The sequence below is a fragment of the Cnephaeus nilssonii genome (genome assembly GCF_951640355.1).
Source record: "Cnephaeus nilssonii genome assembly, chromosome: 1".
Lineage (NCBI taxonomy): Eukaryota > Metazoa > Chordata > Mammalia > Chiroptera > Vespertilionidae > Cnephaeus > Cnephaeus nilssonii.
The window spans coordinates 61798924-61812870 of record NC_137072.1 but is presented as its reverse complement, the minus strand read 5'-3'; the positions used below and the strand labels follow the sequence as shown (position 1 = coordinate 61812870).

Sequence of the window (13947 nt, the reverse complement as noted above, 5' to 3'; positions counted from 1 at the left end):
AGAGGGGAAATAATGTGAGATGTTGAAATGAAACCCAAAGAGAGATTATATAAAGAAGTGATTCTTACTCTTTTTGGTCAAGAATATTTCCCTTCAGAAAATACATAGATGAAGACTGATAAAATTTTGTCTTTAGTTTTAGGGGTTGCCTAGGTCCCCTGAAGCCCATCCAAAATAAAACTCCATAGTCTCATTAAGAGATGGTTCAAAGGATACTTAAACAAACATCTTGAGTAATTTGCAATTGCCTTTTCATTTTTTTATAACACAGAAATGGTCAGCCAGTGATCCCAAGTTCCAAGAAGTCTGCTGTTTCAACTCCAAAGTCAGCCAAAGCCAATGGTAAGGATACATTCACTTTATGACACAAATAGTGATGGAGATGTAACTGTTTTTTCCAGAAGCAGGTATGAACACTATCACTAAAATATTCTTAATGCCTTTGCAAAGTGTTTTGCAGGAGCTCTAGCTACCTTGCAAGGTTATAATGAGGCATTAATACAATAATATATGTGAAATATCACATTTATTGTCACATAATAGTTTATTCAGACAGTTACTTAATTTCTTATCTGTGCTGGACACTGTTCTGGCATTGTGAATAAGGCAATGAGTAAGCAAAATATCTATCTTACATTTTAGCATCATAATATAAATTGTAGAATTTGTAATTGTGGCAGCAGTTAACGTTGATTTGATGCTTATTCTGCACTAAGTATTTTTCTAAGTTCTTTAGTCTCTGCAACAACAGCCCTGTCACACTCGTGTTATTATTATCCTCCTTTTATAGAAGGGGAAACTGAGGCACAGAGAAGTGTGATAACTTGCCCAAACTCATAGAGTTAATATCCAGTAGAGCTAGAATTTAAACCTAGGATGTCTGACTCCATGCTCTCACTTACATAATTGGGGTCAGCAAATGTAGCTATTAATGCTAGTATTAATATAATAATAAGAATGTTAGGCACAGGGAAATGTTGTTGAAAATTAGTGTATATGAAGTATCACATAATCTCACTCATATGTGGCATCTAAGTAACAAAATAAATTGATAAACAGAGTGGACCCAGAGACATGGAAGCATGAAACAGAGTGCAGAATCACGGAGGGAAGGTGGGGGAGGGTGGGTGGGTGGGAGGTAATCAACCAAGGACCTTGTATGCATACATGCATGGCTCATGGACACAGACAATGGGGCGGTGAGGGCCTGGGGCGGGGGGCAGGCTGGAGGGGGCTAATGGGGGGAAAGGGAGACATATGTAATACTTTCAACAATAAAGAATTATATTTTTTTAAAAAAGAAAAGAATTAGTGTATATGAAATGTAAATTCAGTACTTCATACATAATTAAACTTTTAGGTTATCGGGTAGTAGTACCTAAGTACCAAAAGTAGCTAAAAGGGACCCTCACTAAGATTGCAGTCGTAGTTTATCTTCTGAAAGCTGGCAGATCTGTTCCTCTCTTCCTCTGTTATCTTGAACGCCTTCCTTCTATCTACTCGCAAATAGTTCCAGTTCACATTAGGGTCAGGCTATCAGAACAACCCAGAGAGCATTTTTCTAGTGACCACTGGAAAGACTCCTGTTTGTAATTTTTTAAGCTAAAGAGAGTAAAGTCACTGCTCCCTGTCCCCCTTGTAGAAACTGCCTAGTGATCTGTCTTTATTGGGTTCTCTTACTTGACTCCCATAGAACTAATTCCTTTATGAATTCTGAAAAATCATATAATAACTCTCGTAGTCACTGAGGGGAATGTAAAATGGTACAACCATTTTGTAAAACAGTTTGACAGTTTCTTACAAATTTAAACATACACCTGTCATATGATGTAGCCATTGCATTCGTATTTGTTCACTCAAGAGAATAGAAAGTATTTATCCATACACAAAAACTTGTACAGGAATGTTTTTAGCAGCTTGCTTTGTAGTAGTCAAAATCAGAAAACATTCAAATATCCAAATCCTAACAACAGAACTATTTAGCAATAAAAATGGTCTGTTGATACACACAGGAACATAATTAAAATAACCTCAAATAAGTCTGCTAAGTGAAAGAAGCCAGATTTGGGGCGGGCGGGGCGGGGGGGGGGGGAGAAAGTTCAAACTGTATTATTCCATTTATTCAAAATTATAGAAAAATGCAAATTGATCTATAGTGACAGAAAGCAGGTCAATGGTTGCCTAGAGATAAAGGGGGTGGGGCAGTTCAGGGAACAGGAGGGAGCAATTACACATAATAAACTATTGTGTTTTATACTATTCTGATTATTTTGAACCAGTGCTTTATTATTAGTATGGGGTTTTTGTTCATTATTTTTCCTAGAAGTTTAATAATGTACTGTATCTTCTGGAAGTAACATTAAAAGCCATTCTTGGACTCTTTGTAACATTATCCACAAAATTATACAAATTTATTCCTAAAAACTTATCTCTCCAGGTGAAATTATTTTTAGGTCATTGTCAAATAGAAGTCCTTGAATACATTTACCTGTATTTCTTTTTTCTTTTTAACTTTTCCAAACGCTACCATGTCTTTAAAAATATCTTAAAATACAATTTAGTGAAGCAAATTATTTTTAAATATGACTTTAACTATAAGAGAAACATAATCTTATTTAAATGTGTTTGAATTTTTGTACTACAGCTAAGAGTTCAAAGTAACCTTTAGTTTAGCCATATGTTAAAAGTCCTGTCTAGTTATATCCAAAACTTATTTTACTGTGTTAAACTGGTAGTCTAAAAGACTTGCTATCTTTTCTTAAATAGTAAAGTGAATCTAGTTCATGGCCTGGGATGTCTCTCCCATTTGGTTTGTGATAATTCATATTCAGTACCTCACCCTAGAACCATTCAGCTTGACTATATGTATATACGTATATATATGTATATATATGTATATATATGTGTATATATATATATATATATATATATTTTAAATTGAGTTCAGAGAGGAAGGGAGAGGGAGAGAGAGAGAAAGAGGGAAACATCAATGATGAGAGAGAATCATTGATCGGCTGCCTCCTGCACGCCCCACACTGGGGATCGAGCCCACAACCCATGCATGTGTGCTGACCGGGAATTGAACCGTGACCTGGTTCATGGGTTGACACTCAACCACTGAACCACACTGACCAGGCTGAATGGAGCTTTTATGCAAACTACTAGAGGCCCAGTGCACGAAATTCGTGCATGGGGCGGGGGTGATGGTGGTGGTGGTGTCCCTCAGCCCAGCCTGCACCCTCTCCAATCTGGGATCCCTCGAGGGATGTCCGACTGCCCATTTAGGCCTGATCCTGGCCTAAACGGGCAGTCCGACATGCCTCTCACAATCCAGGACTGCTGGCTCCCAACTGCTCACCTGCCTGCCTTCCTGACTGCCCCTAACCGCTTCTGCCTGCCAGCCTGTTCACCCCCAAACCACTCCCCTGCCAGCCTGATTGATGCCTAACTGCTCCCCTGCCAGCCTGATTGTCCCTAACTGCCCTCCGATGCAAGCCTGGTCACCCCTAACTGCCCTCCCCTGCAGGCCTGGTCCCCCCCCAACTGCTCTCCCCTGCAGGCCTGGGTCCCTCCCAACTGCCCTCCCCTGTTGGCCTGATCCCTCCCAACTGCCCTCCTCTGCTGGCCATCTTGTGTCCACATGGGGGCAGCCATCTTGTGTTGGAGTGACAGTCAATTTGCATATTACTCTTTTATTAGATAGGATTTTCTTTTAAGCTACTGGCTTTTTCCTTGGGGTAAATCTTTCTCTAACATTTCATTCCATCTAGTTGGTTTTAAATCATTTTATGTCATGACCTCTTTTAATGTACTAATAAAAATAAGATCATGTACAGATACGTGGGTTTTCTTTCATCATTTTGGTGTGCCTAGTGTGGTCCTGACTGGCTCATCCCTTATTCTTTATGTTGTCCCTTTGAGGTCATCACACTGTGGAGCCTTGCAGCAAGCCTGCCCTCACTCCTAAGGACTCATTCTCCAAGGTAAGTAAGAGGCCACCTTCTTCATGTCCTACTTCCTTTTCTAAATAACCCGCTTGTTTGTGTCTTGAACCAAACTGATTTCACATTTAAATATTTGCCTTTTTCTGAAACATATATTGATAATAGGAATATATTTCAGTGAACTAATAGGCCTTGCTAAGTAGAGCTCACATAGTCAAGCCCCCACATAAGTAACCCTACTATATTTGGCACACACTCGGCTTCTAAACAAGTTAGTTACTTAAGTAGATAGCTTTCGTGCCGAGATGTTTTATGAATGTGCACAATTCCTTTGGTTGTCTTAGGTATCTGGAGGAGAAGAATGTAATTAAGAGTGAAATTGGTCCTCTGGGTTAATGTTGACCAGCAGTGACTCTCAAGTGGCAATTCTCTGTTGCTACTAAGGAAAAAACATTAATGGCAAAAGCAAGTGGCTACTTGCTTCTTAAAAGAGATAGGAAATGCTTTACCAATGATAAAATGAAAGAGCCTAAATCATTTAAGATTAGCACAGAGAAACCTGGTGGTGATTTAACAAAACTATTTTATTATATAAGTAAATTCTACTTCAGGCTCTCTCTTAGAGGCTACATATATGCCTATTTGTTTGGCTATCATTTTGCTTAATGATTCTCTTTTGGCATGTAATGTACATTCTAAAATAACCACAGCTGGCCCTGGCCCGTGTGCTTAGTTGGTTGGAGTGTTGTCCCATGCATTGAAAGGTTATGGGTTCAATTCCTGGTTAGGGCAAATACCCAGGTTTCAGGTTTGATCCCCATTCAGAGTGCATATGGGAGGCAACCAATCAATATTTCTCTCACACATCAATGTTTCTCTCCCTCTCTCCCCCCCCCTCTCTCTCTCTTTCTCCCTTCCTCTCTCTAAAATCAATAAAAATCATATCCTCAAGTAAGGATTAAAATAATAAAATAATCACAGCTGGATCTTCATTTTATGAGATTGTTTAATCCCACATACATTCCATACAATGTATTCTGAATCTCACTGTTTGAATGTCTTTCCATGTACAATCCAGAGCTTGGGGCATTGCGGTCCTCATAATCTGAAAATCTTATCTCCACAAAATTTCTGGACATGAACTAGATTGAGAGGAGGAGGAGAAAATTAATTTAGTGGCCAGAAGCCCAAAATTCTGTGCCTTTCATCTCACTATTTTATCTCAAACTTGCGACATGGTTCAGGAAGGCCTGAAAAGATATTGTGCAGAAGAATAATTAGGCAGAAATGATTGGAACACATAAAAATTTCTGGTATTTGTATGTTTGTGGATTGGGTACAGCAACATTCAGTTCTTTGTTTAGCCACAACGACTTCAATTTCATGTAGCTGAAGCAACTGAATTTTTACATGTTCTGAGTGTTAGTCATGATGTATAGTGCTTATTTTCCTTTTAAATATTGGCATGTTGTTGAAAGGGAGAAGGGTATAATTTCTGTTTATATTAACATAAAACCCTAGAAACTACAAGTTTTGTTATTCATAGCTGCAAACACATTTTGTTGTAGTTAAAATCTTCCAGAAAGTTGCTCAAACAATATTCTGTCATTGAATACAAATGTCTGTATTATGAAATTCTCAAGAAGATTGGAGTTTCACAATTCAGTGAAACTATTTGACATCATGTTACTACTATTTATGAAGAAATAATTATATTGCATCTATCATCTCTACTTTGTTCTTAATAAAAAGAGTAAAATCTTCAGAACAAACACCTTTATTTGCATAACATTATTTAATTTATTCTAATTATTCAATTATGCATTTTTGCCAAATCATTTTTGCTTTTTTAAAAATATATTTTATTGATTTCAGAGAGGAAGGGAGAGGGAGAGAGAGATAAAATCATCAATGCTGAGAGAGAGTCATTATTGCTGCCTTCAGCACGCCCCCTACTGGGGATCGAGCCTGCAACCAGGCATGTGCCCTGATCAGAAATCAAACCCAGGACCCTTCAGTCCAGTGGCCAATGCTCTATCTGCTGAGCCAAACTAGCTAAAGCACCAAGTCATTTTTTTAATAGGCTTTCTACCATGAAATGTTTCACAAGTTACCTTGAATTAGGAATTTATATTTTATAAATAATTACTTTATAGTTATGAGCCCATTGTTATTTTTCTTAAATTGAGATGAGATTTAGACTAGATTTTTTTTAATTTAATAAATCTTTATTGTTCAGATTATTACAATTGTTTCTCCTCCCCCCCCCCCATATCTCTCCTCTACCCGATTCCCACCCTCCCTTCTGCCCTTACCTCCCCCCCGCTGTCCTTATCCATAGGTGTATGATTTTTGTCCAGTCTCTTCCCATACCCCCCACACAGACACCCCTTTCCTCCTGAGAATTATCAATCCATTCCAATTCTATGCCCCTGATTCTATTATGTTCACCAGTTTATTCTGTTCCTCAGATTTTCAATTCATTTCACTTTTAGATTCACTTGTTGATAGGTATGTATTTGTTGTTCATAATTTTTATCTTTACTTTTTTCTTCTTTTTCCTCTTTTTAAAGAATACCTTTCAGCATTTCATATAATACTGGTTTGGTGGTGATGAACTCCTTTAGCTTTTTCTTATCTGTGAAGCTCTTTATCTGCCCTTCCATTCTGAAGGATAACTTTGCTGGATAGAGTAGTCTTGGTTGTAGGTTCTTGCTATTCATCACTTTGAATATTTCTTGCCACTCCCGTCTGGCCTGCATAGTTTCTGTTGAGAAATCAGCTGACTATCATATGGGTGCTCCCTTGTAGGTAACTAACTGTTTTTCTCTTGCTGCTTGTAAGATTCTCTCTTTGTCTTTTGTTCTTGGCATTTTAATTATGATGTGTCTTGGTGTGGTCCTCTTTGCATTCCTTTTGTTTGGGGTTCTGTGCGCTTCCTGGACTTGTAAGTCTATTTCTTTCACCAGGTGGGGGAAGTTTTTGGTCATTATTTCTTCAAATAGGTTTTCAGCATCTTGCTCTCTTCTTCTTCTGGCACCCCCATAATTCTGATGTTGGTACGCTTGAAGTTGTCCCAGAGGCCTCTTACACTATCTTCAACTTTCTGAATTCTCTTCTCTTCTTGCTTCTCTGGATGAGTGTCCTTTGCCTCTTTGTATTCCAAATCTTTGACTTGATTCTTGCGTTCCTCTAGTCTGCTGTTGGGTCTCTGTATAATATTTTTTATTTCAGTCAGTGTATGTTTAATTTCTAGTTGGCCCTTTTTCATATCCTCAAGGGTCTCATTAAATTTATCGGCCTTTTCCATGAAATTCTTGAAAAACCTTATAACCGTGGTTTTGAACTCTATGTCCATTCGTTTATTCTCCTCCATTTCTTTCATTTGTGATCTGTTTCCTTGCCTCCTCATTTTCGCTGCTTCCCTGAGTTGGTAGGGCAGCTTTGTATACTAGGTGTCCTATTGATTCAATGGGTCAGCCTCCCAGTTACCTGAGGTGGACTCTTGGTGCACCCCTTTGTGGACTGTGTGTATAGCCTTGTTGTAGTTAAGTCTTGATTGTTGTTGGTGTCACTGGGAGGAATTGACCTCCAGGCCAATTGGCTGTGAGGAGCCGCTGTGTCTATAATGGAAGAGTTGCTGTGCTGGAGACACGTTTATGGGGCAGGACTTGTTCCAGTAGGGTTTTGGTGCTCACTGAGTCTGCCTCTTGAATGTGTCCCTTATGAGAGTGGTTGAAATCTGGTGTCATCTCACCCCGACCACTAGATGGACTAGTTTCTGGATCTCCAATGGGGTGCAGTTCAGCTACTGTCTGAGGCCACCCTGGAGGAGCTACAGCAAGAACTACAGTTTTCTCCTCTTTTCTTGGGCTGTGGCGGTTTTGGAGAAGTCTGACTGGAGTTGCAGTTTATTTGCTTAAGCTTCCACAGAACAGACCATTTATATGCAAAAGCCGCTGTGTGGAGCCTGGGCGGATTTGTAGAATGTGTGGGGCAGGGTCTCAGGGTGGGGCGGGGTCTCAGGGCATCACTAGGCTAGGGTGTGGCAAACGGCGATGGCTGCCGTCAGCCGTCTCTGCCTTTCCGCGTTTCCAAGTCCCTGCGTCCCGCGCTTCAGTGCAGTAAACAATGATTGCTGGGCCCACCTCTGCAAAAAAGTCACTCTCACTTTCCGACCCGATAGCCGAGAGTCCAGCTTCTCCCCGTAGGCGTCTTGGTCTCCCTCGTGTCCCCAGAAACTGGATTTCAGAGTGATCAGGAGCTTATCTCCCTTCAGGTTGAAAAAAAGCCGCGCACCCAGTCGCCCGCCACCAGCCCGATTCGCGCGCCTCCGTACCTCAGCTTTTCCGCGTTTGTGCTCCTTTATTTTTCCTTCTTAGTTGTAAATCTACCACTCAGCCAGCTTTCCCATGGTTCTGGGTGGTAGATGTTTTGTCATTTAGTTGTTGTTTTGTAATTGTTGTGCAAGGCGGCAGTTTAGTTGTTTACCTTTGCCGCCATCTTGGTTCCTCCCTTGCCGCCATCTTGGTTCCTCCCTAGACTAGATTTGAAAATCTTTATACTTTACAATTGATCAGGTCACTAAACTGAAATTTATGTCAATGTAACAGTTTCACAAATACTTAAAGGGTTGATTTTCTCCCCCTTTCCTTTAACTTCTAAGTTTAGTAGCCCTATTAAACTTTTCTAAAAAGTTCTGGGAAAGATAAGTCCCATAAAATATGCCTCAAAAAAGAGATTTCTGCAGTCTAATAAGTTTAGGAAGTACTGCATAATAAATTTCTCTTTTGGCAACCCAGAATTTATATTAGTAAGCATTGTGAGAATTCTTAGAGTAAACATATTGATTTAATGTTTAATCTAGGATTTCCAGACACATTTGATGATGGAAAGTTCCATTTCTATTGCACATTTTATAGCACTGGTACTTCCTAAAAACACATCTAAGGTGAGGAGATATAAAATAGATTTTGTACTAAGAAAGGGGGAGAAGGACATTGAGGAGCAATGTACAGTTCCTCCCTAACCCTGGAAGTTAATAAAATCCTAAACTAATGATTTGCTTTGGTTTTATGCTTTAGATTAATGGTGATGAAGTTTTGCACCCTGAAGGAAAATGCTCTACTTATCAGATGAAGGGATCAGCAAATTTGATTCTGTCCAAAGGTAGTTTTCCAAATCAGTCATCCAGTTTCTCTAAATGCTCTAATAATTCAGGTAATAAAGAAAGATTAGGTATCCTCTCTTACTTGCCTTACATGTCCCTATAGTTTGTTTTATTTTTTTATAGTTGGTTTTAAAAGGACTATTTGTTGTTCAAAGAAATAAAAGAACAATGTAATAGTAATTGTTGTTAACTGCATTTCTGTACCAATGTCCAGAATTCATTCTCACATTCTTTGAAGGAACAATTTACAGGTTACTTAATAATTTAGAAAATTTTGAGGGGGGGGGGATGTTTGGGCTGCTCTATCATATCCTTAATCTTTGTAACATAATTTGTTGAGTTTCTTTCATGAATTAATAATTTGGGATTAATTTACAAAATAAGCATTAAATTATTAATGTCTCATAAAAAGGTGTATCACAGACACTAATATTGTTTTATTTTTTGTTGGGTGCATTTGTGTGGTCTTTTGCCAGAGCAGCCAGAGTAGTCCTAGAACTAAAAATGATTAGCTCCCCATTAGTATCAACTGCTTATCTATTCATGGCTACTTTTCAAAGTGGATACTTAAAATTGGAAAGACCTGCCTTAATCTATTTGAAACATTGTCTTTTTCTTATATCAATATTTTAAAAGTAAAACCCCATGTAAATTGCTGTTTTTCAAGAATCTGATGTACAGGAAGATGATATTTATGACGACCCTCAAGAAGCTGAAGTTATCCAGTCTCTGCTGGATGTTGTGGATGAGGAAGCCCAGAATCTTTTAAACCAAACTAATGCGGCAGCAGGTGCCTGTGTTCCAGGTAGATGGGCCCGAAGGAATCAGTTGGTACACTAAGGAGTGCAAGAAGGTCTCTGGGAGCATTGTAACCCCTCTTGGCTTCTTTATTTCTCTCCCAGGTCCATTGAAAACCAATGGAAAGTTATCTGAAGAGAGAGCAGAAGATACAGACTGTGATGGATCACCTTTACCTGAAGATTTTACAGAGGTAAGGATACTACCTAGATAAACACTGTAGGATACTACCTATTGTTAGAATTATATATCTCCTTACTTTAAAACTTGCTTTCTCTGCTGAGGCCTTACTCCTCTCTATCTCCCAATTTCCCTTTTAGACATGAAATAAAGATAATATCCTGATGGCTGCTTAGTAATCTCAGTAAGAATGAGAACTAATGTCATTTACTCATTTTGGAGAAAGAATTTATCTTTAAATCTTTTAACTTCTTTTGGTGAAATTTTCCATTCAAAAAAAAAAGGTGCCACAAAAAAACACACACAAACAAATGATAATTTTTTATGTCATTATTTTTACACCAAATAAAAGTTGAGGCCCAGGCCAGGTAGGTAGCTCAGTTGGTTAAGGGCATCATTCCAATGCACCAAGGTTGCTCAGTCAGGGCACATACAAGAATCAACCAATGGCCCTAGCCAGTTTGGCTCAGTGGGTAGAGTTGGCCTGCGGACTGAAGGGTCCCGGGTTTGATTCCGTTCAAGGGTACCTGCCTGGGTTGCGGGCTTGATCCCCAGTCAGGTGTGTGCAGGATGCAGCCAATCAATGATTCTCTCTCATCATTGATGTTTCTGTCTCTCTCTCTCACTCTCCCTTCCTCTCTGAAATCAATAAAAATAAAAGAATCAACCAATAAATGCAAAATAAATGGAACAACAAATCTCTCTCTCTCTCTCTCTCTCTCTCTCTCTCTCTCTCTCTCTCTCTCTCTCTTTTCTCCCTCTCTCTCTCTCAAAACAAAACAAAATGTTGAGAAATCCAAGATCTCATTCCAGTTAATACCTCACCTAGGTAAAAAACTTGGCTTTTATCTTTGAATGCTCCCTTCTTCCCCTCATAGATTCTTGGTTTTTTAATTAGCACAGAAACATCTAATTCTTCTAATTTTTTGTGGCTTTTGCTATGATTACTTTGAGATTTCAACTGAGACTTGTTTAAAAAGACTTAGACACCTGACTGGTTCATAAAATATTGAAATAGTTGGATCCAAACTGGTAAGAATAAGCTGTATAAGAATTAGTACTCAGTGTCTATCTATGATAATCTATAATAATAAAAGCATAATATGCTAATTAGACCAGACAGCCGAATGACCTTCCGGACGACCTTCCAGACGAATCTGGGGCTGCGAGGGCTGAGGCAGCTGCTGCGGCGGGAAGGCCAAGCCCCTTGCACAAATTTCATGCATTGGGCCTCTGGTATATTATAAAATGTTGTTGAATTTAAAAAAAAAAAAAGAAGTTGACATCATCTGAGATTATTTGCCTATTTTACTGAAACATTACATTTAGGGTGAAAATGGAGGTTAATTTCATTTGTTACACTTAAGCGTCATCCTACCCCAGTGAAGGAATCATTTCTCAGGTTTCCTCAAATCAAAAAAAAGAGAGAGAGAGAAGTGATTTGGTTAAATATGAGTTATAACACATAGTTCTAAATTTGGTTTTTACTTGATAATTATTATCTTCTTTCCACATTATTACATAAAAACCTTTCTCATAATTTCTAATGTTTTTCCAGTATTCTACTGCATAGATATACCTTAATGAATGTTAAATTCTATATTTATTATAAACAACAGCAACAAAGATTCATATATATATATAATTGATTTCAGAGAGGAAGGGAGAGGAAGAGAGAGATTAAAAAAATCAATGATGAGAGAGAATCATCGATTCGTCTGCCTCCTGGACTCCCCCACTAGGGATCAAGCCTGCAACCTGGGTAATGTGCCTCTGACCAGAATCAAACTTGGGGCCCTTCAGTCCACAGGCTGATGCTCTATCCACCGAGCCAAACCAGCTAGGGCCCTATTTTTATTTTATTTTATTTTTTTATTGATTTCAGAGAGAAAGGAAGAGAGAGAGAGAAATAGAAACATCAATAATGAGAGAGAATCATTGATTGGCTGCCTCCTGCACATCCCCAACTGGGGATTGAGCCCACAACCCGGGCATGTACCCTTGACTGGAATCTAACCCGGGACCCTTCAGTCTGCAGGCCAACGTTCTATCCACTGAGCCAAACCAGCTAGGACCCTATTTCTTTATATTATACTATAAACTCAGAATTCACAAGATAAATTAAATTTCAAAATTTAGATTACTTGTATACTATGACTATTTCTCCACAGACCCCACCATTTCCTATTTTCCAACCCTGCTTACCACTATCACTCCCAATCCCAGCATTTCAAAGGTTTTTATTATTTGTCTAGTTTCTGCAGACATTTGAGTTTGAAGTCTGTCCTATTCTGCTTGTGCTATATATATAACAAAATACCATAAACTGGGTGTCTTTAAAAAACAGAAATTTATTTTCTCACAATTCTGGAAGCTAGAAGTACAAGGTCAAGGTGCCAGCAAATTGGCTTTTTGTGAGACCTCTCTCCTTGGTTTGTAGCGGCCACCGTCTCACTGTGACCTCACACATGGCCATTCCTCTGCATTTGTGCACTCCTGGTGTCTCTTTCTCTTTTTTTTCTTTTCTTTTCTTTTTTTTTTTTTAATATATATTTCTTTATTGATTTCAGAGAGGAAGGGAGAGGGATAGAGAGATAGAAACATCAATGATGAGAGAGAATCATTGATCAGCTGCCTCCTGCACGCCCCCTATTGGGGATCGAGCCCACAACCCGGGCATGTGCCCTTGACCAGAATCGAACCTGGGATCCTTCAGTCTGCAGGCTGATGCTCTATCCACTGAGCCAAACCAGCTAGGGCGTCTCTTTCTCTTCTTAAAAGAAACCAGCCCCTTTTGAATAGAGAACCATCCCTATGACCTCACTTAGCTTTAATTACCTTCACAAAGGCACTACTCCAAACATAGTCACATTGGGGGTTAGGTCTGTGGCCTGTGTATTTTGGGGGCACACAATTCAGTCCATAACACAGTCTTTGTTTTAACCAATTGTGAAATATAATTAAAGAAAACTTCATTCACATTAGTTCAAAACAATAATTCTAGGTATAAATTCAACAAAAAATCTATATGATCCGTATGAGGAAAACTTTAAAACTTCACAAAGCATAAAAGTAGTCTTAAAGCAAAACAGTCCTCGTTCTTTGATAGAAAAACCCAAAAGTTAAATTCTTCCTAGATTCACCCATAAATTAAATATGGTCCCATGAAATATTTGTCTTTTTTTTTTTTTTTTTTTTACATTACAGTCAGGGGTGGCTTGTTTAAAATTATTCTAAAACTCACATAGAAGAATTGGGATGTAAAACTATCCAGGACAAACCTAAAATTAACTTTTGTGGAGGTAGAATATTCCTACTAGTTATTTGGAAATATTATATAAATTGTCCTACCACCAAAGTACAGAGAGTTCCCACAAATTTGTGCCTTGAGATTTCAAGATATTTTGGGTCAGTCCATCCTTAAAAATAATAAATTAAGACTTCCTCTCACCTCCACCTTCTCTCTGAGATTCGACAGTCTGTCCCATGGTTATTTGTCTCCTGATCTATTTTGTTCAGCAGTTTATTTTGTTCATTTGATTCCACATATAAGTGCGATCATGTGATACTTCTCTTTCTCACACTGGCTTATTTTGCTTAGCATAATACTCTCCAAGTCCCTTCATGCTGTTCAAAGGGTAAGAGACCCTTCTTGTTTACTGCTCCATAGTATTCCATGTAAATGTACCACAGCTATTTTTATCCACTCATCTACTGATGGGCCGTTTTCAGGTCTTAGCTATTGTAAATATTCCATTGTGATCTGAGAAGATGCTTGATATGATTTCAATCTTCTGGAACTTGTAGAAGAAGTGTTATATTTTCTTGATGTAGTGTTCCCTTTGTCATTATAAT

The 13947-nt window shown here is 38.6% G+C and overlaps 1 protein-coding gene across 8 annotated transcripts in view; it reads left to right on the top strand.

Annotated features, from left to right (window-relative positions):
• The window catches only part of PTPN13 (protein tyrosine phosphatase non-receptor type 13), a 199370-nt gene that overhangs the window by 162508 nt on the left and 22915 nt on the right, over nt 1–13947 (top strand). For 5 of the 8 annotated variants that reach the window (XM_079770823.1, XM_079770824.1, XM_079770822.1 and 2 more), the window contains 5 exons: nt 272–342; nt 3922–3983; nt 9029–9164; nt 9782–9919; nt 10017–10105. In XM_079770823.1, the coding sequence (XP_079626949.1) occupies nt 272–342; nt 3922–3983; nt 9029–9164; nt 9782–9919; nt 10017–10105 (496 nt within the window). The remainder of the gene's footprint in view (nt 1–271; nt 343–3921; nt 3984–9028; nt 9165–9781; nt 9920–10016; nt 10106–13947) is intronic. The other 3 variants (XM_079770825.1, XM_079770821.1, XM_079770820.1) reach the window with 1 other exon arrangement.